This window comes from Pogoniulus pusillus, chromosome 12 (assembly GCF_015220805.1).
Source record: "Pogoniulus pusillus isolate bPogPus1 chromosome 12, bPogPus1.pri, whole genome shotgun sequence".
Classification (NCBI taxonomy): domain Eukaryota; kingdom Metazoa; phylum Chordata; class Aves; order Piciformes; family Lybiidae; genus Pogoniulus; species Pogoniulus pusillus.
In genome coordinates, this window is record NC_087275.1 from 21,511,124 (window position 1) to 21,538,729 (window position 27,606).

The 27,606-nt window shown below is 40.4% G+C and overlaps 1 protein-coding gene across 2 annotated transcripts in view; it reads left to right on the forward strand.

The window, feature by feature from the left end:
- Nucleotides 1-23,931, forward strand: part of RRP1B (ribosomal RNA processing 1B) — a 31,962-nt gene extending 8,031 nt beyond the window's left edge. The window contains exons 2-16 of one of the 2 annotated variants that reach the window (XM_064152619.1): nt 2,677-2,759; nt 3,686-3,743; nt 5,163-5,248; nt 6,224-6,285; nt 7,860-7,989; nt 9,515-9,579; nt 10,127-10,290; nt 10,866-10,969; nt 12,258-12,355; nt 12,859-12,878; nt 13,307-13,432; nt 14,213-14,949; nt 18,066-18,212; nt 19,461-19,527; nt 20,594-23,931. In XM_064152619.1, coding sequence (XP_064008689.1) covers nt 2,677-2,759; nt 3,686-3,743; nt 5,163-5,248; nt 6,224-6,285; nt 7,860-7,989; nt 9,515-9,579; nt 10,127-10,290; nt 10,866-10,969; nt 12,258-12,355; nt 12,859-12,878; nt 13,307-13,432; nt 14,213-14,949; nt 18,066-18,212; nt 19,461-19,527; nt 20,594-20,784 — 2,138 coding nt within the window. In that variant the 3' untranslated portion in view covers nt 20,785-23,931. The remainder of the gene's footprint in view (nt 1-2,676; nt 2,760-3,685; nt 3,744-5,162; nt 5,249-6,223; nt 6,286-7,859; nt 7,990-9,514; nt 9,580-10,126; nt 10,291-10,865; nt 10,970-12,257; nt 12,356-12,858; nt 12,879-13,306; nt 13,433-14,212; nt 14,950-18,065; nt 18,213-19,460; nt 19,528-20,593) is intronic. The other variant, XM_064152620.1, reaches the window with a different exon arrangement.
- The last annotated feature ends 3,675 nt before the right edge of the window (nt 23,932-27,606 follow it).

Below are 27,606 nucleotides of genomic sequence, written 5' to 3' on the forward strand. Positions count from 1 at the left end.
CTCTCAACCTTACCCCAGTTCTCAGGAAGAAAAGAGGTGCAGCCAAGAGGTTAGGGAGCAAGGTTAGTAGGAGCAGGGTTAATGAGATGTGACCAGGTCTAAGGCAAAAGCAAGAGTGAGAAACAAAATGGAGAAAAAGTCTTTCTTCTTCCCAGAGTTCTCAGCGTGACTGTGAGAGAAGTAGACACAATTGTTTTTCATTTCACTGCCCATTATCTAGTTCTTCTACCAAAACATTCCAGCTTGCTTCAAACTAGCACAATAACCCAGCTAAATAACATAACTTGAAGAGCTGAGGACACATTAGCTTTTGAAAATGTTGGTGGAGTTCATCTGATGTTCATCTTGGTTGCACATTTCATAGGCAGACAGGACTGCTCAGTATGGTCTGTGCTGAGGCTGAATTAGTCTAATTCTGGGGAAACCTGGACAAGCTAGAGCTCTTCATTTTCAACAAGTGAAACTTCACAGAAGGCACAGAATTACTGAAGTTGTTGTGTGTGCAGAGGAGCTTGAATGAGCACATTATTCCTGAGAAGTGGTCTCTTTTTATTCTTGTCAGCTACCTTGAAACAGAACAGCATGTTGTACTGGGCTGATAATAGGAGAATATAAAGACATTGCTAAATGAAGCAGTGAAAGAAGAGTAAATAAAAATAACTTGTTGTAAAAGAGGAAAGATTGCTGAGTGGTTTCCTATCTGACAGAGTTGCAGTTACTTGGGCCCAGATCTATAAAGATTTTATCTGCTTTCCGCTGAAGTGTGCCTGTGTTGATCTGGTCCTTGGAGGTAATCTTGAATAGGACTGCAAGAATTTTAATGACAGAGATGTCAAAACTGCCTAAGTCCCAAGCAGAAATGCTGACAAGGCTTATGTTAATGCAGCAAGCATGCCTGCAGTGAGTGCTTGTAACATTACCAGTCCAAGCTCTCACACTGTACCTAGGGGCAGTTATAATCTAAGATCTAAATGAAATATCTTTCTCAAGGCAGTTTTAAAGAAGACCTTCATTTTTTTGCACTGATGTTCCTAATATAATAGATATTGGTTTTTAAATAACCTCCCCTAAGTGATAATTGTTAGCCTGCCATGGATAGTGACAACACGGCACGTAAAGTAGAAAATCCCATTCTTGGAAGTTCTTTTTTGGGTGACTAGGGCAAGAAAATGGCTTTAAAACATTTTTATCAGGGTCTTTTGTCAAATGGATGAAGAACTGCCTAGGAGACTTTAAAAAGCCCTCTGTGTATAAAAGCAACTCCATGGAAGTCTGTATTCCCTGGACAGGGAAGAATTCCTGAGCTATCTTCATGGATAGCAGATGACATCCTCTAGGCATAAGCCTGATGTCTGATGCCTCCATACAGTTAATGCTGCATGGGAGGTTAGGCCTGCTTCTTACTGCTAAGCACCATATAATTCTGTTAAGAAATATATTTTAATAATGAATATTAAACTAGTGAATCAACTTGTTTCATATTTAATCTTAACACCACTGCCAAATCTAAGTTAACCTTATAATAAATGCTGAATATTGCTAGAAACATTGCTTCCTGTGTAACAGTTTGCCTATTTCCTTTGCTCAGCTCTGCTTCCTCCTTTTCAACAACACAGGATTGGACAATTTAACTAATATGTTTACAGGTTTTTTTTCTGAGTGGAGCATCACAGAACATTGATGTTGGAAGGGACCTGCAAAGATCATCATGTCCAACTCCCCTGCCAAAAGCAGGATTCCCTAGGGGTGTCCACACAGGGATACATCCAGGCAGGTTTTGAAAGTCTCCACAGAAGGAGACTCCACAACTCCCCTGGGCAGCCTGTTCCAGTGCTCTGTCCCCTCACTGTAAAGCAGTTTCTCCTCATGTTGAGGTCAAACCTTCTATGTTCAAGTTTGTACCTGTTGTTCCTTCTTACTGTGCATCACCAAAGGAGATTGGCCCCATCCACTTGACACTCACTTGACACCCACACTCCCCTGGTTTTGTATCATCAGTGAACTTGCTGAGGGTATGCTCTATCCCCAGTGATGCAGTAGTCATAATTGCTTTCATATGACTTGGTCCAAGGAGGAGATGCTCATTTTAGATCTAGCACCAGGTCTCAGAGGTTTTGCTTGGCAGATGCCTGAGAAGTTTTCAGAAGTGACAGTGAACTTTTTGGAGCAAATTTGAACTTACTGATGATGATTACATTTTTAATCTGATTTTTCTTGAAATTACATGGGAGTACTCAGTAGGTCATAGTTTGAAAGTGGCTGTAGTAGGTTATTGTAGCTAGCTCGTAGCATTATGCTGTTATAATGTTACTTCCCAGAAACGTATTTGATGTCACAAGTAATCCAGCTTTTAAAAAGTTCTTGAACAACTTTTGCTGATAGCAGAATTTTATTTTCCATGTAGTACTTAACCTCTGCAATGTGTGATTTTGATTTATCTTAATATTCATCTCAACCTAGTTTCTTTGAAATCTTTGTTACTTTGGTACAACGTGGAAGCTTACAGACATGAAATCATTGAACTGTGACAACCTGTCTTCCACTTCCTAGTGCTTACCCTAGCAATCAACATTTACCCAAGTAAATACAACAGAAATAAAGAAGAAAATAGGGGACAGAGCATGAAAATGTTTTAGTTTGTTGTTTTTTTTCATTCAGACTTCTTTTGTACTACAGGTGGCTTCAGCCAGGATGAACTGCTGAAAATATGGAAAGGTCTGTTCTATTGTGTGTGGATGCAGGATAAACCTCTGCTACAGGTATCCTCACTGGTTTTATATTTGCTTGAGTGGATCTCTTCTGAAGTACCCTATAGGGACATACTAATTTAGAATAGCAAAAATTACTGTAGTGAATTTTGCTCACCTTTAGTTTTCTTCCTCTAGTGCCTATATGTGGCATGTACAGGAGAGGTGACCATAACTCAGTGATTCTTACTACAGGAACTGAAGTTTAAAGAGCATCATGCTTGAAGTCACCCTCTGTATGGCAGGTGTAGCTGTTAACCTTCCAAAACTGGAACTGAAATATCTGCTGTTATTTGGTGGCACTAAAGCAGTAACAGCAGGTTGCCCTTAATTGCAACTATCAAGTATGTGCAACCTTTAGTTAGCCTAATTTGAAAGTTTCACACTTAACTTTTATTTTGTTACTTTGGTAGCACTTCCTCTACTACCAGCTTTGTTTCTACTACTGATTTGTTAACTACTGCCAGTTTCTGTCTCTGCTTTCAAAAGATACCAGTTTTGGAGTACTAGATCTTACTGATGTCAGTTAAACTTTATTCTTGGAAACAGATAAGTGATTTGAAAATTGGATCTCTCACACACGTAGCATAGAGAGCTCCACTTACAGTTAACCTGTATGAAAGCAGTACCCCTAAAGTTCTGCATCACTTACTGATTCAAATGCATGAGATTTTTCTCCTAATTTAATTGTTTGTGTTGTTAAAAAGATGATTTGTGCAGAGATCTGGTAAAATTAACATAGCTTGATAACCATGAGTCTTCTTTTACAACTGATTTAATCCAAGTGGAAGGATGACTACAATACTAAAGCAGCTGTTAGAAAAAATAGTTTTCATTATGAGTACTGTTTGGTGACATTTTCATATCTTCTTGTTTGTATGTTCAGTGAAGAGACCAAGCTCTGAAAAACTGTAGTAACTGTATCTGTTTACTTCCAGGAGGAACTTGTAAACAATATCTCACAGCTTATGCACGTGATCCAGAACACAGAGACCCGTAAGTATTATTTAATTAGCTGATACTTGGTAAAGTACTTTCATCTTTGGAGATTTTCAGGCCACTGTCACAGTGTCAGAATAGAGACAAGACAGACAGAGGTGTTGCATTGATTTTTCCTTTCTTTGCTTTTTGTCCAGCTGGTGTATGTGATTGCACTAAAGGAAGCATGAGATGCAGTTTGTTTCAGTTGTAGTGGGGGAGAGTTTTATCTCCAGTGTGATAACAGTGAGACTTTGCAGAGTGGGTGGCAAAGCAAACTTGTCCCCTTACATTGCCATTCTGCATAGACTTAGTTGTTCTGTGTTTCTTACTCAAAACCAACCTTCTTTAATGAGCTGTTAAGAACATGTTACAAGTAAAGGACAATAAGGGAAGAAACTAATAAAAATATCAATTAATTATTAATTTGGCTTCACCTCCCACACACAAAAGTTCTAAAGATTGTGAAAGGTTCAGAATTAGGTTGAGAAATTATCTTCACAATAGGAATGGTTACAAATGCTTTGAGAACAGTATTTGGAAAACCATAAATCCAAAAGCAGTATGTTACCCCACTGAAAAAAGGTAGGTAGTTCCCAGAGGCTTCAGGAATATATAGCAATTACAGTGCTGCTTGCCAATTGTGGGAATTCCTCTTTCATCTCTTTTTGTCAGAAAATCCTCCTGAACTGCTGCTGCTGTAATCTACACATGTGGAGAGTAAAAACCCAAGAGAGAAGGGCCTCGTACTCTGCTGCTCACCAGTTTTAATTCAGATAGCTAGTTTTTATGTCACACTTTACCATCAAGTGTAATCAAAAGCAAAAGAGGCCAGAAACCAATAACCATCAGTTCTCTACCTAAAACATGCCTAGGGTTGCCCCAGTACCAGGTCTGTTCCTGCCACATGGCTTGGAGGAAGGGCCCAGGTGAATCCATCAATCCAGAGGCGTGGGAGTGTGAGGTATCTCCTCTGGCCCACTTCATCCCAGCTTCCCTGTTTCCCACCCATTCCATCTTTGCTGGGGTGGGAAGGGGTTTGGGTGCACTCCCACAGAATCTAGTGTTTAAAGTACATTTGAAATAGCATACTCAGTCAATACTAAATCTTACATGAGTAGAAATGAGTGTAGCATGAATTTTTCTCTCCAATTTTTGTGTACATAGTGCAAAATAGATACAAAGCTGTCCTTGAAATTACACTTGGCTTTTAAAGTACCTGTGTGCCTTTTCTTATATTGTTCTGAGATTTAATTGATATGTCCTTGTACCAAATTGGAGTTTGTCTTTCTGTAGCTCTGTCCCTGTCACTAGGCAAATCCCTAGGGAAATGCATCCCTTTTTCACGTTGAAGTGATTTTTTGAGATTCTTTTAGGTTAGTAAAATAAGCCATTGTGCCAGATATGCAGATATCTTTTTTTCTTGCTATTTTACAGGGCACCTGTTCATTCAGACATTCTGGCAAACTGTGAACCGTGAATGGAATGGGATAGATAATCTGCGTCTTGATAAGTTCTATATGGTAATGCTAACTCCCTTTTAGATCTCTTTTTTGCAAGAAAACGTGGTAGTGGCATGCTGGAAGGCAGCTTGACTTGCACATGCATTTATGTCTATTATAAGAGAAAAGTGACTATGTCCTTGATGCAGTGCAAGAGATCCTTCTTTAAAGGCCCTTAGTCACCACCTCAAATCTAAAAGCCGTTACAGTTTATGTCATGCTGCAAGTGCTTTCTTATTTACCTTCCTTTATAACAGAGTGATGTTTCTCAGTTATTTCTTTGTGGAATATAAATACTATCTCAGAGGACACTGCATCAACACCAGTTATTTAGATTAGACTCTTCAACAACTTTTTATGACTCTCTAGAAAGCAGTTGTCGCTAGAACCCAAACTTAACACTGGTAAAAAAAATCCACTGTATTGCATTGAACTGTCAGAGCTCTTTGTATAAGACAACTATATTAAAACCAATAGCAGAATCAGTGAGAGAAGAATCTTAAAAGACCTGCCTTTGTAAAGAACAATATCACATCATCTTCTTTGAAAGAAGTTAGTTGTAGGCACAGTCACTGCAGGCTTTTGTTTCTCAAGGTTAGTAAAAATCACGTGTTTCAGTAAATGAAGTGTTTGAGACAGTTTAATGTAGCTATTTTACATATGTCTGTCTCAGTTCAAGTTTCAAGTAAATTAAATTATTATTGTTATCTGACACATATTGTCTCCATAAATCAGGATGATGGAGCAGTGGAAAGCTGTGTAGTAGAAATGGTCATGATTTTTTCTGTGCTCAGGATCTGAAAACAGTTTATTGTCTTGAGCTTCACAGCATTCTGTTGCTTGAAATGAAAGACAAATCAGTCAAGATCATAGGAGAAAGCTTCCCCCTTTATGCTACAAAGAGGTTTACTGAGAAGTCCATTCACTCAATTACAGTCACAGTAATTCCTTTATCATTTCCCATGAGCAACATATAACAAAGTTTGTACTTTGCAGCTAATGCGTATGGTTTTGAGGCAGTCTTTTGAAGTGCTGAAGAGAAATGAGTGGGATGAAAGGTAAGCACATTTTTGAACAGAGTTGTAATTAAGTTGGCCAGTTTATGTTTATCAAAGATATTTTCATTTTATAGATTCTTTTTCTCCATAGAGAGTGATGTCACATAACACTAAGGCTTACTTTTCTCCAGATCACTTAGGATATGTAGTTTAGACACAAAGCTAGGTGTATCCATCATTAAGTTAAATACACACTGCAATTGATTAACCCTTGTGTTCTTTGCCTAGGCCACTTAGTGCATGCTTCACAAAAAGAGATTTGAGGAACTAATTGATGTGTATGTTTATGTAGCAGCTTGTTTGGTATTCCAAGCAGTTGTGTAATGTGAGGACTGGATTTTTTTCCTGGAGTTTGCTCAATCTGACTGATGTAGCTAGGAGAACTATCAATGAAATATCACCTGTGGAGATTTTAGACAGGGAACCTCAATCACATAAAATGTAGAGAAGGTGGGATTTGTTTTTTGTTGGTTGGGAGTTTTTGTTTGGGTGTTTTTGTGTCGTTTTTTTGGGGGGTTGCTTTTTGTTTTGGGCTTTTTGGTTTTTTTTTTTCTTGAGCTACTTTTCTGTTTGGCTATTATTTTAATTTTTATGTTACTGAATTTAATCAAGGTGACTTGGGTTTTGTTAAGACAACTCCTTAATTGCAAACTAAAAACCACATCAGTGATCTTGTTTGTATTTCTCCCATATTCGGTTATCAGGTCGCAAGTAATTGCAGTCACTTTTTCTCTTTGAAGCTCTTGTGCTACTTTTAAGTTTGGTCTCTGTTTAAGCTGATGAAGAGCTCTAAGTCTTTTTAATTAAAAGTGCTTGACAGCCTAAGTTACTGGAAGAAAAACGTACCAAGTGCTGCTTAGGTGCCAGCCACGACAGCATGTTTGCTTCAGCCATGTCACTCCAGCAGTGTTCATTAGTACTACAGAAATCAGTAACTGAACAGAGCCACAGTTCCACTTGTGCACAGCTCAGTCACTTCTGATGGGGGGGTTGCGCTTAGTTTAGCCCTTGATCTGGTTTTCAGTGTGATTGTTCTGCTCCAAGGGACAGTGGAGAACGTGTTTTAACAAAGGCAAAGTCTGATTTTGAGAAGGATCAGTATTAAGTTTAATCCTTGGATGTGCACCAAAATGAAAATCGTTTCATAAAAGAGAAGAGTATGAGATATTGCAAATCAGAGATGGATGAATGCGACAGCTGTGTCTTTGGAGTGCTCTGCTCAAGTGGGAAAATCCCTCCTCTTACCCATCAATCATATGACATAATAAATTTCAGTCCAGATTAAGGTGTGAATTTTAAAACAGTGGTTTTCATTGCAGCAAACTGCATTAAGTGGATAGTCTGATGCTACCCAGTCATGTAGACTGTAAGGAGTTCTGATTGTGGATGGATTTGTATTAGAAGTCCATTGAAAACTGGTCACTGGATTTATTTCTTACAAGCTTTGCATAACCACCTTAAAGAACCTGTAAAACTATGAGTCAGTGGAGTTTGTTTTCAGAGCAAATAGAACTTGAATGACTGAATATGAATATCTTGCCCTTCTTTTTCCTCTCTTCTTTTTTTTTTTTCAGACTAATTGAACCGCTCCTGCAGCTACTAATGAAAGAAATTATGGACCCGGGCAGCAGTGCTCCCACTGGCATAAAATTTCATTTCATTGATATCTATCTGAATGAATTGGCTAAAGTTGGTGCAAAGGAGGTTAGAAAATATGTTGAATTTTCATCCCAGCTAATGTTAGCTGTAGAATGCAGCATTTTAGAAGACATTTACTTTGTAGATTATATATGTTTTAACAGCAGCATTGATTAGTCATGAAGAAGACAACTTACTACCATTTATACTTTTACTTTTGTTCACCCCTTAGTGTAGACACTGAAAATATAGTACTTTTTCTCAAGTTCCTGACTAATCATAGAATAGAATCCTAGAATCACCCAAGTTGGAAGAGACCTCCAAGATCATCCAGTCCAACCTATTTCCCAGCCCTATCCAATCAACTAGACTAATGGTATATTGCTCCACACTGCATCTGGAAATAGTGATTGGAAAGGTAGACCATTGTCATTTGTTTAACAGAAAGTACCTTAACATCTTTTCTCTTCTATGAACGTGTTTGCCAGTCTTTGTTTTTGCAAAAAACAGTATAAAACCTGCTCCTGATTGATAGTGTAACATCTAAATAGAGTAAAAAATGGAGCTTTCAAAGTTGACTAGCATTTGTTTATTGCCAGATTCAAACCTTTGCATAGCACAATTTCCCCTCTACATCCAGTTATTTTGCTGGTGATGTCTGTCATTCTCTGCTGTATATTGCTGGTTTAGTTGCCCTTAGTTTTGGTAGATGTTACAGTGATGTAGAGTTTTGCAGCAAGTGGAAGGCTGTTACTGCAGCTGCCACTGCTGAACTTCTTCCAAAGCGTCTGTTTCCTGTTACTCCACTAGGGGGAGCTGCTCGCCGCCCAGAGCTACTTTCCAACCTCCTGTTCATTTGCTTTCTCTTGTTTCTGGCTTCTGATACGTCTCCTTGCAATGGACAAAGCTGCCACCAATTTTCCATTTGTGTCCTTTGCAGTCAGTACTGAAGGCAGCCCTGCCTGTAGCTTTTCTGGTTCTGTATTGTGGAGTGTCAAAGGGATGACTGCACAAGAGAAGTGCCTGCACTTGAAGCCCAAAATAATTTCTGCAGCTCCACAGTCACAAAACTGCAGCTGAGCCACTCACAGAAATCATGGGGAATTAATCCCCTAGGCTATTTGAAATCACAGCTGATGCTCATAAACTGAATTTAGAGAAGGATTTTTATCTTTAGTACTGCTGTAGCTGACAGTGTTTTGGTCCAAACAATCCAGTTAAGAGAAACATGGAACTTAGTGTGTCTGCCACAGACATTCTTCGTGAAAGTGCACACAATTATTTACCTTTTTTCTGCCTTATGTTTCCTTGTCTAAAATAAGCTTTGTTGTATTTCCATATTCAGCAGATTAAAGTCTGCAAAGCACTCCATATTTTTTTAATGCTTTCAAGACTATCTGAAAATTAGTGGTAGCAGTGGTAACAAGAAGGCACTGGGTACTGCTGCAAGTTAGAATTAGATAGCATGATGAAAGGCTTTGTCTTAGCTTCTTAAAGAAGGTTCCTCTACACCAGATATTCAAGGAATTTGAGTGTATGCATACAACATTTACTGTCTTCATTATTTTTTTTCTTTCTTTCTTTCCTCTAGCTCACAGCAGACCAGAATCTCAGGTTCATTGAACCTTTCTGCAAAATTGCTGCCAAGTCAAAAGAGTGAGTTTAATGGAAGGATAAATATTCCTTAAGAATTAAGAAATTCTGCATATACCACTCCAAATGGTAACAAATGGATTGAAGAAGAGTCATAGTATAAATTCAGAATGTAGAGAAAGCAGGGTATTTTACTATGTGCACAATCATTTATCCAAATCATTGTGGATTTATAAGAGCCATATCAACTTGTATTGGTTGGTTTTGTCTGGTTCTTTTTTTCAAACATGCATACAACAGCTGAGCTGGTTAGTTTGTTGTTGCAGTTTAATATATATCATATAAATATATATATAAATTGCAGTGTAATATATATCATCATATAAACAGTGAAATATAAGAAGGGAGTATTGGTAAGATGCTGTTTGGATTAAAGAACTTCATTTTAGGAAGTCAGAGGTTCACTTCTGTCATTTGGAGAGCTAAATGCTCTTCTGCTTTCTTACTACTTTATCCTGTGTCACTGGCATTTCCATTGTTTTTTTAATGTGGAGGAGGAGGGTATGTATGCTTCTGCCTTTGAACTCATCTCTGCTCTCTTGAAATGCAGTCGATGTACACTGCATGCCATAGCCACTGGTATCTTTGAGGTCATTGTGGATCAATCTCCCTACGCCATTGAGGACCTAATGAAAGAACTGGGTAGTGACAGTGATGAGGACAATGTGTCTGAAGAGGACAAGCAAGAAAATGAAGATGTGCTTAAAACCAAAGGTAAGGAGGAAGTTCTAAGTAGCCTAGGTAACACTTGCTGGAATTTAAAAATCCCTGTCTTAAAAGTGGATTTCTGCTCTGAGCCAGTGACACACATGTATGTTGTGAGGATGATTGTGTTTTCCTGTCTTCCTTTTGGATGTGCTCTAAGTGACTCCAGAAGAATATGTCACAAATACCAGTGGTCTTTATAAAACCAGACAGCCATGACTTTTCTGCATCGGTGCTAGACAATAAGTTGTTGTGGCTTTTGGCTCTTGGATGTCCATGTTTTTGAAGATGAGACTTTGGGAGTTTTAAATGAAAACAAGAATTAATTAAATAAAAATAGAAATCTGAGCAGAAAAGTTTTCAGTCCAGATATATTCTGTTACAGAGGCATTTTGTTTAAAGGAGACAGATGGCACTGCAGTTATGTATTGTGTAGTGGTGACATGTAATAGTTATTAGTTAATTCAACCCAGATCCACATGCTTGCGTGGTGAAAAAACACACCTGATCTTCTGTCTGTCAGGGTAGTGTGTTATATCTATTTTTGCAAACTAAACATAAATAAGCAGTCCTTTTTATAATAGCAGGCAGAGGTTTGTCAAAAAAATCAGCTCAGAGCTCTGAAGAAACAGAGGATGTTTGTGAAAATGATGATGACGACAATGATGGAATCGGGACTGTTCTTCAGGTTTGTGGCTTGTTTACTCTGTTACTCCCACACTGTTTTCTTTTTTCTCATTCCTTTCAAGAGGTAGAGAAGTTAAAAGTGTTAACTGGATAAATATGTTACAAAATACTAATCTTCTGCTTTGTTTTGAGGTGGGATTTATGTAATGTGTACTTTGTGAGTAGTTTATAAGGAAATAAATCTATATGTACATTTTGAATTCTTTGTTCCTTTCTCCCATACGTTCTGTTTTCTGCTACTCCATTCCTGTTCCAAAAGTTCAAAAATGTGTGATAAGAGCCAAGTCACTGTAGGTGGTGAAGCAGTCAGTCTCAGTTTAATTGACAGTAAAACTAATGGAAAATGGGATACAGAGGGGAGAGGGTAACATGTAATTTAGACCCACTTTCAGTACAGTACAGCAGTTCTGACAGATCCACCCATCAAACACATGCTGGTAGGTAAGCTTCATGCCTCTGTGGCTCTTAAGCAAGAATTAGGACACAACACACATTAAATATGATGTTTAGCTAAATAGCAATAGAGACTGGGACCTGATGGAAAGAGTCCATTGAAGAGCTATGAGGATGACCGGAGGTCTTGAACATCTGTCCTATGAAGAGAGACTAAGAAATCTGGGATTGTTTAGTCTGGAGAAGAGAAGACTGAGAGGAGCTCTGATCAATGTATACAAATATCTGAGGGGTGGGTGTCAAGTGGATCGGGTCAATCTCTTTTCGGTGGTCCCCAGCAGTAAGACAAGGAGTGATAGATACAAACTTGAACATAGAAGGTTTCACTTCAAGATTAGAAGAAACTTGTTTATAGTGAGGGTGACAGAGCACTGGAACAGGCTGCCCAAAGAGGTCGTAGAGTCTCCTTCTCTGGAGACTTTCAAAACCTGCCTGGATACTTTCCTGTGCAAACTAACCTAGGGGATGCTGCTTTGGCAGGGAGGTTGGACTCGGTGATCTCTGGAGGTCCCTTCCAACCTCTAAAGTTCTGTGATTCTGTGTTTTCATGGGAGTTTTGAAGTTGGTTGGCTTCTGTCTTGATTGAGGTTAGGAACCTTCAAGAAAGTGATTCTGAGTTCAGACATTCTGTTAATGAATCAACCATCTGTAAAAGTCAGTATGTATGTGTAAAGGGGGTGTAAATTTCCACAGAGATGCAGTACTTTGGGTTTAAAGAAAGAGACTGATTAAAGGGTGTGTATGCTGCTTGAAGTGTTGACAGTGTGAGTTGCACTGGGTTATCTTTCATGAATAACCTCACTAAGAAAAGTCATGTCCTGCTTTCCTCCCAACAGTTTGATTACAAGGCTGTTGCTGACAAACTCTTTGAATTGGCAAGCAAGAAAAATACACCTTCCCTTAACAGAAAGCGTCTGTACAAGCTGGTCAAAAAGTGAGTTCTATTGAAATACACCTCTCATTTGTCACCTTGCCCTAAATTTGTCTTTTGCTTTCTTCCCACCCTTGCTTGCCCTGCTGACAATGTCATAAGAGCAGACTTGTCTCACAGCCCTGGCTATTGTGCTTCAGGTGCCTGATGCCTGTGCTACTGTTTCTTGTTGGTGCTGGTGAGCTGCAGCTACCTGATGTGTATCTACACTTGGTTGATTTGTACTGCAGGAAGTGGTATTAGGCTGTGTGTCTTGTAAGTTACAGATATAGGAGAATGTTAAATTGCTGTTTTCTCCATTCTTCCATTTATCTGGTTTGAGTTTTTGAATTTCTGAGACAAATCTCTTCTGGAATGAGCTCTTCATAACTTCCTCTGCAAAGTATGTTGTTCTTATTTTGACAAAGCCTTAAGTACAACAACACTATACTGCCAGTGTTAGCACTGATATGAAAACACTGATTCTGTTTTGTTTTTCATTTTCTCCCTTTCCTGTTTACCTCCAGGTTCCAGGACTTAGCAGAAGGTAAGGTCTGAGTAGCATGCAGAGACAGTAGTTTCTTTCCATTAAAGAACTGTGCTAGCTTGGGGGGGCAGGTAACACCCAAACCATCACAAGAATACATAATGCTCCTGTACAATGTGTGTTGCAAATTATTCTTTCAGTAATACTGTTATGGGGAAGTGTTGGGTTTTTTAAATCTCATTAGGACACATTACATGGTTTTGGTCAGATGACCAAATCCCCTTCACAGTTTGAGCAACCCTGTACTTTGTCCTTAAACGAAAGACAATTATTTAAGTGGGAATCACTTGGGTGATTTTCTTTTGGGTTGAGTGGGGAACAAGGAGTTGACCTTCTTTCTGTGAGAGTTGTGCTGTATATGAACAGCATAACTGTGCATAAAAATAGAACTCTTAGTTTTCAGATACCTTTTCCTTCCTATTCAACAGGAATCTTTCCCCAAGATTTTCCTGAAGATGTTTCTACAGATGAAGATGATGATGAATTTAGCAGGAGAAGGCGAAAGAAGAAAGCTGCCAAGCCCTGGGAGAAGAACAAGTTGGAAGAAGTAAAAGGTAAGGCAAGATCAGCCTTTGGAAGGTAGGCAATTTACAGTCACTTGTGTAATTTGGCAAGTACTAGCTACAGGCTGTTCTGAAGAAGGCAAACTTGTTCAGGATGTGCTAATTTTTATCATGTTGTGATGAAGGTGAAATACAAGATCAAGGTCTCTCTGAAAGCGGTGGGAATTCTGTTACCAATTCTGAAGCAAGCATCGCCTCTAAAAGTTTCAGTCAAAAGCAAACTGGAAGCAGTTGTTTGCATTGCTTCATTGAGCAGTTCCATTTCCTGTAGGAGAACAGAAACACATCAGACTTAAAATAGGGTGACTGTTAGAATGTAGGAATTTGGGTGTGTTTCTGGGAAAGTGAAGAGGGTTACTGAGAACCACATGTCAGTATCTTTAGCATCACAGCTTATATTGACATGACACAAGCCAAATCATACCCCAGAAATATCTCACCCAATTACTGAACCCCAGAGTTGCCTTTCTGATGCACTTCACAGGTGGTTAATAACAACATTTTCTAGTGATATTGCTGTACAAAATAGGGTTACCACAGGGAACGGCTTAGTTGTTAGCAGTGACAAGGCAAGATGAGCAAAATATTAATTGGCCAGGCATCAGAAGAATGCAATGTCCTAACGACCTGTAACAGTGACTGATAGCAGGAAAATGGTATGCCTCGTTGAAAAGGAAAAAAGAGAGAGAAAAAGAAGTAGAATTGAGTTGTTGTAAGTCCCTGTGTGTTTCACATCTGTGTTATATGGTATTCTTTTTGCTGTGGATTTAGAGGATGAACAAGAGACGTCACGTGAGAAGGGTGCATCAGTTCCCCAGAAGAAGAGAAAAAAAAAGAAGAGGAGGGACAGCCCAAGTGCTGATTCTGGAACAGCTGATGGAAATTGTGAGGAGGGAATAGCTGAAACATCTGGGTCTAATGATTTTAGCCAGGGAAAGGTGCCAGAAAATAACAAGGAAAGGAAGAAAAAGAAATTGCTAGTAAATGAGGCAAATAAGACCATGACTGTAACAGCTGACACCAGAGAAAATCACAGCAGCTCTGTGCAGCACAGTCAAACTGACGCAGAAGAGAGTAAAAAGAGTCGGCTGAAGAAAATGAACACAAAAGTGCAGAATGTTCCTGTAAAAGCAGCATGTCAGAATGGACCAACTAATGTCAGTGAGGCAGAGGATGTCAGCTCATCTGTCACACCAGTAACTACTAAGGTTGTGAAAAAGAATCAGAAAGCAGGGACTGTCCTGGCAAACAGGGATAACCTTTTGCATCAAACCAATATGAAATCCAACAAGGAAGGCTTGCTCGGGACCCTATCAGGAGATGCAAACTCTGAATCTGTGCCCTCCAGAAAGGCAAAATTGAAGACAAAGCTTGTTGGTTTGGAAGGGACGAAGGTCTCCAGCCAGAAAGCAGCAGCCTTGAAAAAGAAGAGAAAAGTAAAAGATGCGCTAAACTCTGTTGAAGCCAATGGAGTTCTGGAGACTGCATGCAAGAAAAGCAGGAAGGGGGTATGTATGTCTCATTCCTTTCTCTGCCTTCTTCATGAACTTTAGGCTCATTTTCAAATTTGGTTTTAGCTTTCTGGGTGTGGAGTTTCATGGGCAGGCTGCATGCTGATGTCATCATGCGTTGTCACTCAAAAGAACTCAGTTCCCCAGAAATCCACACCAACCAAACTGGTCTGTGTCCTCCTGAGCCACCACACAAGCTTGTGCCATCTATTCAGCTAGAAAGAACTCAGCTAGATGAAACTGGGAGGAGTATGAAGTTGTCTTTTTTTTTGCTCCTTCTGTTAATCATTCTTTTGCATTGGGTTTCATGCAGTATGTTCACAAAAGCCATATTTTGGCCAAAGGACGAGAGTGGGAAGGTGGAGCACCCCTTTTTCAGCAGCTTAGACTAGCATACTTGAATTTCTACTTAGATCTCTATATGCTGCTTTTGAAATTGCCCACAGCAGTTCTAAAAGTGGCTTCTTTTGGTAGTGCAGTGTGAGGAATATTTGAAGAGAATGAACAGAGAATATGACACTGTGATTTTCAGTAATTAATCAAGGGCTCTGTGATTACCTTTGTGAGTGGTCCAGTGTCTTATAAAGACAATACTTAGGTTTTTCACTAGGAAGGTCTAATTGTAGTCTTCTTTACAAATTTGTCTTGTTGATAGGAAACAACGTAGTTTTTTCCCCTCCACCCCTCACCTCTGTTTTCTTCTTGGCAATAAATAGAATGGGATTGATTTTTCTCTGCAGTTTGAGAGTCAAGAAGCATCTGAGAGTGTATTTTTGGTATCATGGCTAAGAGAGACACTGCAGGGGTTCTTTACTGTTCTGCCATTGAAATTCTTTTAGCTGCTCGTTTCCTGTTTGTATTTTTGGAGGTCTTGCTGACAGTCTGGCTTTGGTGAAAGAAAATTCATAAAGCATAAGTGAGATTCAGAAGACAAAACTGCTCCATCTTCTGTGACTACAACATGCATGTTGCTAGCTTATCAGCTCACTTCTGATTTAACACTGTATGATCAGTTAAGCAGAGCAGCCTCGTGTATGATCTTGAAGTAGTCATTTAGTCCTTCAAAGGAGAAAAAATACCTTTGAAATATTGTTTAAACTTTGATGGAGGGCCACAAAGATGATCCAAGGGATAGAACACCTCTGTAATAAGTCTGAGCTGGGGGTGTTCAGCCTAGAATAGAGAAGACTCCAGGGGGGTACCTTATAGCTGCCTTCCTGCAGGAAGACTGGAGGGGGACTTTTCGTAGGGGTTTCTAGAGACAGGACAAGAAGAAATGGTTTTAAGCTGACGGAGCATAGATTTAGTCTGGATTTTAGGAAGAAGTTCTTCAGTACAAGGGTGGTGGGACACTGGAACAGGCTGCCCGGGGAGGTTGTGGATGCTTCCTCCCTGAGTGTTCAAGGTCAGGCTGGATGAGACCTTGAGCAGCCAAGTCTAGTTGAGAAGCATCCCTGTTCATGGTGGGGAGGTTGGAATAGATGATCTCTGAGGTCACTTCCAACCTAGGCCATTCTGTGGTTCTGTTTTCTGTTTATTGATGATAAAATACTGAGACAAAGAACCAAAGCATTTATCTCCTCGGTATGCAAACTGCATTTTTCTCACTGCAGAGCTTCCAAAGTAGGATCCATTGGCTTTGTCTCCTGTTGCCTAAATATTCCCTGTTACATACCTTGTCTGTCTTTCTCTATGAAACCTTAGTTCCTGAGAAAACATGAATATGCCAGCCCATCTCTGGTTGTAAATCTTTGATGCAGCTGGCCAACAGGTTCGAAGACCTGCAGTAGATTGTAAATGGAATACCTGCAAGATTCCTGGAAATCAGTTGTTGACACAAATTAGCATAACTACCGAGGGAAAGGCAGCAGCATGACCCCAGCACTTGTCTGTCAGCTGGCTAGCCAGCGTGCATGTGTATGTTGAGTGGGAGCAGGGGGACAGAGGCAAGGAGAGAAATTTGAGAGCTGAATCTGGAGCAGAATGAGAACATTGGTGTAAGAAAGAAAAGAGCAGGGTAAAGCTACACTGCACAAACGTGGAGGAAGTTAGCCTTTGCAAATTTTGTTTTCATTACTTGAGAAATGTTTTATTTCCTGATCTTTGTTATGCAATACTGGCCTTGTGCCCAGAAATCGTGTTTTCAGAGGCAACACACCCCCAGAGATTTAGCTCCAAATATCGAGAGGGAGGAGGAGAAAGCAAAAAAACAGACATGTTTGCTGTTATTTCCCAGTCGTCTCCACAATTCAGAAAGCTAACAGACTTAATGCTTTTTCATTTTATTTGAAGCAGAAGTGATTTTCAAATTGAAAGAAGCCATATGCCCTGGATATGTTCCATAGCATGGCTTTCACATCTGTGGTTTGACATGAAGCATGGCTGAACTTTCCCTCAACAGTAGTCTACAGATATCTGGGGCCCATAGACAATAGGTTGGAAAGCTTTGGAGTGGTGCACTTCAGTAGTGGCAGTGCCAGTACAGGTCCTGAGAATTGCCTTGTGCTGGAGAGAGTTGTTTTTAATGGCAATCCTCAGGATGAATCTGAGGCAGCAAACTGGTAGCAATACACAATAGCTGCATTTCTGAGAGTATAGACAGACTTCATACTCCACATTTTTTTCTCCATAGTATCCATTTTGGCCTAAAGTTAGGTTTGTTCATTAGTTGCCTATCTTATGCATCTGGAGGTACCACAGAAGAGATTCTGTTGAAAGACAAGTTAAAAAACAAGCCACCAAACCCCAGCACTTGTGTGCAACCCATCTGGGTCAGTTATACGGCAGCATCACACCCATAAAGAAAGTTTGCACTCCGGGGTGGGACAAACAAACATATTACAATTTCTTCTTTCTTTGCTTTTGCAGTGATCTTCCTGTTTCTGTGCAGAGCTTGCCTTAAATGCCTGTTTCTAGTGATGCTAACTGCAAAATTAACTCCTGAGGGTTAACCATGATGATTAGTTTGAGTACCAGGTAGCTCTCTCTCTCAGCTGTGGCAGTGTTTACAGAAGGCATGTCTGGTAAGCTCTGAGTGCTGATGACTGCACTAGGTGTAGGTAACTACAGTACTTTTGTGTTGAGAGCAATTTTTGCCTTTTCCTCCTTTGCAGGAAAGCAGTGTTGCTCTGTCATCATTAAAGAAAAAGAAAGCAAAGCCAGGAAGTGACTTTGTAAAATTTGAAAAATCGACTTTACCAAAGCCACTATTCTTCAGGAAAACCAGAAGTACCATCTCCTCCACCAGGCCACCTGTGCAGGTAATGTCATCTCACAAGTGGTAAGTGAGTCTGGGCACAGGTCTCTTCCCAAGCTACCTGCCCAGGCAGAGGCTGTGACCTCAATCATGCTGTCTTTTCCACTCTGCATCAGTTTTCTAACATAGACAGATAAAACTGGAAATGTTACACAATCACAGAATCAATTAGATTGGAAAAGAGCTTTCAGATCATCAAGTCCAACCTATCACCCAGCACTATCTAATCAACTAAATCATGGCACTAAGCACCACATTGAGTCTCTCTTTAAACACTTCCAGGGATGGTGACTCAACCACCTCCCTGAGCAGCCCATTCCAATGCCAGTCACTCTTTCTGTGAATAACTTCATCCTAACATTTAGCCTAAACCTGCTCTGGCACAGTTTGAGTCTGCATCCTCTAGTTCTTTCAGTGGTTGCTTGAGAGAAGAGACCAACCCCTGCTGGGCCACGACTTCCTTTCAGGTAGTTGTAGAGAACAGTGAGGTCACCCCTGAGCCTTCCCCAGGCTGAACAACCTCAGCTCCCTCAGCTGCTCCTTATAAAGCTGTGCTCCAGCGCCCTCACCAGCCTTGGTGCTATTCTCTGGACACGTTCAAGCATCTTAACATCTTTCTTAAACTGAGAGGCCCAGACCTGGACGCAGCACTCAAGGGTGTTGTTGCTATAAAGTCACACGTGACTCTGGAGTTTCAGAAAATGAGTTGTAGATATCTTTAAAATCTCTTCTTACTTCCTCCTTGCTTTCAAAAATGCCTTCTTGTCAGAAGGGCACCGTTCTGACCCTGCTTGTTTCACGAGAAAGCAAAAGCGTAAACTGACTTTCAGCCTTGCTAAGGGACTTTGAGCCTCCATTTCTTCATGTTCGTGGAGTCTGGCAACTGTAGAGGCCTCCAGCATACTGCCCTCTTTTCTAAACATTTTTAACATACAACACCTTTTAAAACCCTCTTTGCACTTTTGAGGCCTGAGTACAGTGGGGTCAATGTATTTAAATACACAAATATCTTCTTGTCCATTGTTACGTAGTGATGTTGGAGAGAGGATGTGATTTCTCTGCAAATGGAATATGTTTGCTTTTGGCTAAAACAACAGTGCTGTCTCAGCAGGGTGTGCTAGAGGACTGGGGAAGTTCTAAAGTGAAGGGAAGTGAGCTGCTCTGCCTCACTTTTGATGGGATGCATATAAAAGAACTTGCAGCATTGCCTCAGAAGCCTTGATTTGTTTCATGTCTTTTTTGTGTTTTACAGCTGAACAAACTGCAGTCACCCAGCTCCAAAAAAGTTACGTTTGGCTTGAATAAGAACACAACTGCTGGTGAGTGATACATCCATGTGTCTTTGCACTCCCTCGTGTAGCCAAGGAAGGGGAAATCTATATGCACTCATACACACTTACACTCTTCACCTCTCTAAACCAGGGAGAATTCGTTCCTTTGTTATCTTAATATTTACATTTATTTTATAAATGATCCTCAAGTCCCTGTGCATGGAGATGATAAAATTTAGGACATTTGGCCCAACAACCTGACTTGCCCAATAGCATTACTGACTTGCAGGGGGAACCTTATAGATAGAAAACAGTGCAGCAGATGACAGATCTCCCTTCCTGAGCTGCCTGCTTTGCAGGGCACCTCTTAGGAAAATGTGCAGTTCAGTCTTCATAGCTGACTTCTGCTTTCCAGGAAAAAAGTGATGATATGCTGATGAGCTCAGGCTATTTAACAGTAAAGTTTCAGGTTTTTTCTTGGTTGCTTCTGATTTATTATTGGTGATGAGTGGATAAAAGTCAGTTCCCTCCTGCTTCACCTGTGTAAGCAGGCAGTGTTTTCCCCGTTAAGTAACTGTTTTGCTACACAACATAGAAGTTTATTCCATGTATTCACTTAACCTTTTTTAACAGTCAGAGATGTGCTGTAGGCCAAGTTCAAACAGAGAATGGTGGGGGTTGATGTATGTATGTTAATGTAATACAGGTGCATTAAGAGACCAAAAATGCTTACTTGCCAGCAGAAGAGGTAACCAAGAGTCTCTAGAGCAGTGCTGTTTAACAGTCAGAGCAGAGCCACTTCTTATCCTTCACCAGCTTTTAAACAGAAGCGTGGTGTTTTTCAGGATAGCTAGAGGAATTGTTTGAGAGCCTTTGGTGGTCTGTGAAACCATGGGGAATGGTTCACGTCCTCTCTGTGCATTGCAGCAGACCCCGTTCTCCAGGGGTCTCTGCTCAGAAATGTTCTTCACCACCATCTGTACATTTTTTCCCAAAGTCTTAGGTTTCTGATCATTAATGACAGACTTAAGGATCTAACACAGACTTCTGGGGTCGGACAGTTCCATAGTTGATGGCAGTATCTCTTTTAATTTACTTGCTTGGTCTTCAACAGAATTTAAAACAACTGACAAAAGTATATTAGTGAGCCCAGAAGGACCCTCCCGTGTGGCTTTCAATCCTGAACAGAAGCCCCGTCATGGAGTGCTAAAGTCACCCGGATGTACCCCAACAGGAGAGCCTCAGACGAAGAAGCGATTTACTGTAGCAGCTAAGAAGAGAGCAACTGCTATGGACTTGTTTTGAAACAACATATGTGGCCTACTTTTGTACAGGACATTTTGCTAACCTAGAATGTTCTCTGGAGGTATTTCAAGCTTCCTTATTTTTTTAAGTTAATATGAATTGTATATACAAATTTCTGATTGTGACCTGGGACAATGCTATCTTGACACCACTTCAGCTGTATCTTGCAGTACTTGTTTTATCTATTCACAGAAAAGAAACAAAGTCCGCTCTTTACTCAGGTTTGGTCTGCAAAAGTTTGGTCTTCTGTCATCCTTGAAAGACTTATTCGTTTAGTGAAGGAATGTTCAGGGATTGATTGTTCTGGTGTTTTGGGGTGGGTTTTTTGAGCCAGTTTAAGAAAACTCTCACTTCATGCTATTAAACTTTCACTGGACAGAGTTTCCAATGGAAGAAGACAACGTATATTTTAAACCTACTGGTTGATGTATGTTATGATTTGATGCCGTCCTTTTTCTCACATTACCCTTGGCATCTTGCTCATTCTTCTTCTGGAAATAACTCTTACCTCATGTCTCTGCTTAATAACAGCTGGACTTGGGTAGCTTTACAGATAGTAGGCAAGCTTTCTCTGGGATAAGAAATGCCTAGCTGCTCAAGTGGTTGCTGTTGCAAATAAACCTTCACAGCTGGTTGCCTGCTTAGTTGAGAACAGTGACCATAGTATTTTCAGTAACACAAGTGCCAAAGCTGGCTTACACCTGTGATGTAAGCTGGCTTCTTCTCTTTACTGTAAATGAAGTAATGCTCTTGCACAGGAGAAATCTTTGATATTCCCATGTCTTCCCCCTTATCCCCACTGCTGTCTTTCCTGAAGGTCTGACAAGACTCCTAATTTTCTTCTTCAGCAGCTGGTGTCACCACGTTGCACCAGAACTCAGATCTCATTTCATGAATGAACCTCTGATTGTCCTAAAGTGAACTAGATCCATGCAGTGCATCTTTGGTTAGGACGCACATCTCTCTGTGAAAGCTTTGGTGACTCAATGCAAGGTAAAACTTTACAGCCCAGACAGCTTAGTTTTGATTTTGATGTAAAACCAGATGAATTTTCTGCAGACTTCCTGGTGTTAAGTTTTTGTTTGGATATTTTATTACTACCGTGCATGGTTTGGGGGGTTTTGTTTACTACTTTGGTAAAGAACGAGATGTACTTCTCTGAGGGACTATTAATGTGTTCTGAGGGAGAACTATGAGGAAGGGGAGAGCAGATGAAAACTAAAATCTTTTTGATATGGCTGGAAGGTCAGAAATCCTTCTTTAGAAGTCCAGCTTATGTGAATGAGGCAAAGGGTTTGCAGGAGTTCTCTGTGTTACAGCTTCAAAGCACAGCCTCAAGCCAAAGCGAAACTACTTTTGAAGCTTCCCACCAATTACTTCTGTGGTCCTGTAAGAAAGAGGGTTCATTTCCTTGTTCTGTGAGAAATGGTAAACATTTGGCCACTTCAGGCAGCAAAGTTAAATTTAGTGATCTAACATATTTGCATGCTTCATTATTACTTTCTATCATTACTACCACATTACTTTGGGTGCTGACTGTCTTCTGCTGAATCACTCCCTGTAAGCAACTGGAGTGCAAGTGCTCTTCTTTACAGCTCAGCTGTAGCTTCTTCAATACATTTTTGCATTTGTAGATTGCTGGTTGGTCTCACTTTGCTCAAAAAATCTAATCTGTGCCAGTTCTTACACTAAGTTTGTGACAGTCTGTGGTTTGTAGTACTGCCAGAAAGTAATACTGCTGTTTTCTCGTTTAATTTGGGTTTGGCTTACCTTGTATTGGTTTGACTGATCAGTAAAGAAACCTGGAGAATACATCTGGTAACATTAATAATGCTTGCTGTTTGAGTAATTGTTGTTCATTTATCTTTGAAAAACTAATCTTATTGTACATTAGCATAATGCATTTTTTTGGACAAGATATTGGCAAGTAGAATTTAACAGAGACTGTTTTATATGTTGTATTCTTTATCTTGTACTGTGGGTGAGAAGTCTTTTGTGGAATATGCATTAAGGCATTTGTATGTGCATGGTTGTTACTGCATTAGGATGAAGATGCCACGTTCCTCCAAAGATTATAGATGCAAACAATCAGTAGGTAGATCTGGTGTGCACAGAAAAATCCAGGATCAGAACACGTTGGGGTTTGGGTTAGGTTGAGTTTTAAAAGCTGTAACTTATTATGGAAATGTATTTAAGTGGGTGTCTGGATCCTTTTTAGTTGATTTTGTGGATCCACTGAGCCTGTTGCTTGTCCAAATGTTTTGTTGCCCACAGTACTAAATGGAGAGGGCAGAAATGGCAGTCAGATTTTCATCTAAAATTTTAGTGGTGTGATTGCTTCTTGGGATTTGTGAGTAATCATCTGTGTCATGATACTGGTGGAATGTTCTGTAAGTACACATCTGTAGTGTGTATGGTCTTCAGTAGTCTCTGGAATTTCAGTCAGGACAACTTTACAGACAAAACCTAAGCACTGGCAATGAAGATGAATTGGCATTGTTAGTTTAAATGGAATGCCTTACCCAAAATATTTGGGTAGTGGCAATTCCAATAAGCATTGAAGACAAAAAAGAGAAGGTAATGTCTGTAATTTCCACTGCACAAACAGGGTGGTGCCGGAAGAAGAAATGACATATCAGTAGGAAAAGAGCAGAGAAAAATGGGTCAGACCAGTTTGGATGTTGCTTTATAGTTTTTTTTCCATTGTATTATTCCAGCTCTACAGCTGCAAGTCATGCTCTGAGTTAATGTGGCATACCTGTCAAAGGACAATATTTTATAACAACTCTTTACACATTTTTGTTTTGAATCTGATGAACTTTGTACTTCCCAAGCTCTATTAGTTTATAATTCTTTATAGCTTCAGGAGAACTCAAAAGCAAAATAATAACTCAGCAAGGCAACAAAATGAAATCATATTTGAATTATTTGGTACACAAGATCCTTTACAGTTTATCAAAGCTATGTGACTTGGGAAGCATGAAATACCCTTGCTGTCATTTCCTGTGCTTAGACTTAATTACAGGCAGAAAAGAAATTATCTGTGTGTCATTTTATGTACCTCTGCAACAGCATTCTTAATACAAATACAGTGTCTTGAGTATTACATCATTTAGTCTAGTTTAATAAACCATCTTTTTTTGTGGACATTGTCTTTTGGGTTAATGTATACATTGCAAGGTGGGAGATAGGAGGGTAGCATCTGGAGGGGCACTTGAACATACAAAGCTACTCTTGTATGCGTGCACGTGCTCTCTCTCCTTTGTTTTTATTGTATCAATAGCCAAAACTGATGACGAAGACTCAGACGTGTCAAAAGCGAGCCGGGCTGTGGTAGGATGCACCTGTTCATACACCTTGAGCTTCTAACTGGGCCACAGAGTAGATGCCAGCAGCTAGAAGATTGCTCAGGAGAAGCAAGCAGATTGCACGCTGTCATTCTTTGGAAATGACAGTTGGTAACTGAAGAGGCTGAGGGAGCTGGGATTGTTTAGCCTGGAGAAGAGGAGGCTCAAGGTGAGGAGAAAGTTCTTCACTGAGAGAGTGATTGGATATAGGAATGGACTTCCTGGGGAGGTGGTGGCGTCGCCGTCCCTGGGGCAGTTCAAGGCAAGGTTGGACGTGGCACTTGGTGTCATGGTCTAGCCTTGAGCTCTGTGGTAAAGGGTTGGACTTGATGATCTGTGAGGTCTCTTCCAACCTTGGTAATACTGTGATAATGGGGCAAGATGTGTACTTCAAAGGGATGACTGCAGATATCAAATTAGGGGAGATTCAGGCTGGATAAGAAGAAATATTTTACAATGAGGATGAGACAACAGGTTGCCCAAAGAGGTAGTAGAACCCCCATCCCTAGAAGCAATCAAGGTCAGGTTAGGTAGGGTAGGTAGTTGATCTAGTGAAAGAAGTCACAGCTCAGTGCAGAGAGGGTGGACTGGATGAACTTTAAAGGCCCTTTCCAACCCAAACTATGTCTCTTAAATTGAACTTTAAATTATTTTTCCTCTTTTCCCTGAAATTACAACTATTCCCTGTAATTACAAATGCATTCCCTGTTGTAGGACACAAGCTCAAGCATTTTGTATGTATACAAATAGAGACCAGTTTGAGGAGGGGAAGAAAAATTGTAACTGCAAAATTCACTGCAATGTGTGGCAAGTACTACAGTGAATTACTGTAAAGAAAACCCAAGAGGTGGTCAAAATACTTCTACCACTATTTTGTACTGTGGTTTCCTTAATATAGGCACACTTCATTGTCATGAAGGGGGCCTACAGGAAAGCTGCAGTAGGACTATGTGTAAGGGTCTGTGGTGCTAGGACAAGGGGCAATGGTTTTAAACTAGAACATGGTAGGTTTAGATTGCATATTAGGAAGAAGTTCTTTACTGAGGAAAGCTTTAAGGCATAGGCTTAAAATCCTTCCTACATTCAGTTGTGTTGACTCCTTTGGAGGACTTAGAAAAGAGCACTTACAGCAACATCACAACCCTTTAGAGTTTGTACCCATTCTTCTGCAACACCACAGTATTTTGGACTCAACACCAGCAGATAACTCGCCAATATCAGAGTTGGTTTTACCTGCAAAGTAAAAATCTCCAATGTCTTCACTGCAAGCATTTCAAAAGGCTCCACATAGAACATCCCTAGGTTAAAGTGTTCCTTATTTACATCTCTCATTCATATGTCTGTCTTGCATAACCAAAGTAATGCCCTGGGAGGTTTAAATTCTGCTCACCATGTGACTGTGGGTACAAGTTTTACAGCCTTGGAAACTGTTTGCATTCCTTGCAGTATCTCTTGCTGTTTCTGTGGCCCACCTTCCTTGAAGACTAACACAGTCTTGAATGTCATACTCAGCACAAAAATATGCATACAAGATCAGAAAGACAATGAGTTAGAATGCAAAAAGACTGAAACTAGAGTTTAGGATCTTCTTAATTATTAAAAAGTCAGGCTTCTCAAAGCCCAGTAAGAATTCTGGGTACATGATTTCTTAGAATTTTCCTTCTGCTGTTGAAAGCTTTAGTTTAATGCAGGCTTGGCTAGGCCTGGACCCTTGTCTGTGGTCCTCTTCAAAGGAGATTACAGTACTAGCATAGCTCTCAGTGAAGGAAATCTTGCTTTTTGCAAAGTAGCAGGGATGTGGAAGGAATCCCTGATTAAATCCTACCCCTTTGAGACACATTTGTGAAAACTGTGGAAGTGCCAAGAGCTAGGATCTCCAGGGAACTGAGGTGCAGGGAGCGGGTCTCATGGCTGTCTCAACCCACATTTTTGTAGGCTTTGCCACTATGGTAAACATCTGGGAGGCATCTGATATAAAAGGAAGGCTGAAACTGTAAACACTTGTATAATTCAATAATGTCTGCTTGTCTCTGCAGAGTCATTTCAATTCCGAAAAGAAAGCCCTCAAGTCTTTCCTTGTCATTAATCCCTTCGAAAGGAAGAATGGGAATCATTCATGAGGTCTGCACTGCATTCGAACAGACTGACAGAGGGGAGAGAATGTTCACTGTTTCCTGCTTTGAAATCTACTCAGGAGCAGCAAGAGGGGAGGAAAATTACTGTTTGCAGGCTACAAAACTGACCATTGAGGGTCTGCTTTAGGCGATCCTGCTCTGGCAGGGGGGTTGGACTGGATGATCTTTCAAGGTCCCTTCCAACTCCTAACATTCTGTCTGTGTGCCTGTCAACTCCCAACACTCTTATTTGCCAGGAATGGGAAACATTGTGTTACAATTCCAGGCAGGGGAATTTGCAGCTGACCACTGGCATGTTTAGAGCTTGCATGTGATACAATTTTTTTTTGCTGATTATTTCTGAGCAGCCATGGTCAATGATGTTTATTTTGCCAAGGAGTCTACCATCACAGCTGGTAATGACAGGCAGCTCACATATCGCACAATCAATCAGCTTGGAAAAGAGCTTTCAGATCATCGAGTCCAACCTATTACCCAGCACCATCTAATCAACTAAATCATGGTACCAAGTGCCTCATCCAGTCTCTTTTTAAACACTTCCAGGGATGGTGACTCAACCACTTCCCTGGGCAGCCCATTCCAATGCCAATCGCTCCTTCTGTGAAGAACTCCCTTTGAACATCCAGCCTAAACCTGCCCTGGCACAGCTTGAGACTGCACCCTCTAGTTCTGTCACTGGCTGCTTGAAAGAAGAGACCAACCCCTGCCTGGCCACAACCTCCTTTCAGGTAGTTGTAGAGAGCAACGGGGTCTCCTCTGAGCCATCTCTTCTCCAGGCTGAACAACCCCAGCTCCCTCACCAGCCTTGGTGCCCTTCTCTTGACACATTCGAGCATCTCAGTATCTTTCTTAAGCTGAGGGGCCCAGAACTAGACACAGTACTCAATGTATCTGCCAGGACTAGATGACAAATCTTAGTCTTTGCCTATCTATCTCATGCAGACTCCACCTATTTTCTGTATCAGTGTCACTTCTTTTAATATTGCAGTGTTTAGTTGTCCTAGGGAAAAACCTTTGCAAACAAACCTTGCAGAAGTTTTCTCCTCTCCCTTCAATCCTTGGGTAACTAATTAGGGAATATGAAAGTCCTTTATAAAAATTAATTATAATAATCTTGTATGAAGCCTTTTGTTTTCACTTAGGTGAGAGGGAAATGAGTCCAATGATATTCTGTTTTCTGACCCTCCCTTTCCAGAAGCCTGAATCCAGATTCTGTGGCTTGCACACAATTGTATTGCTTATGTTATTCTAACAGTCTGTAGTCTGAGATTCCCATTTTATCTCTTTCTTTTGCTAGAGTTTTGGGAAGCTGCCTTGGAGTTGCTTCTGAGAGAATCTTA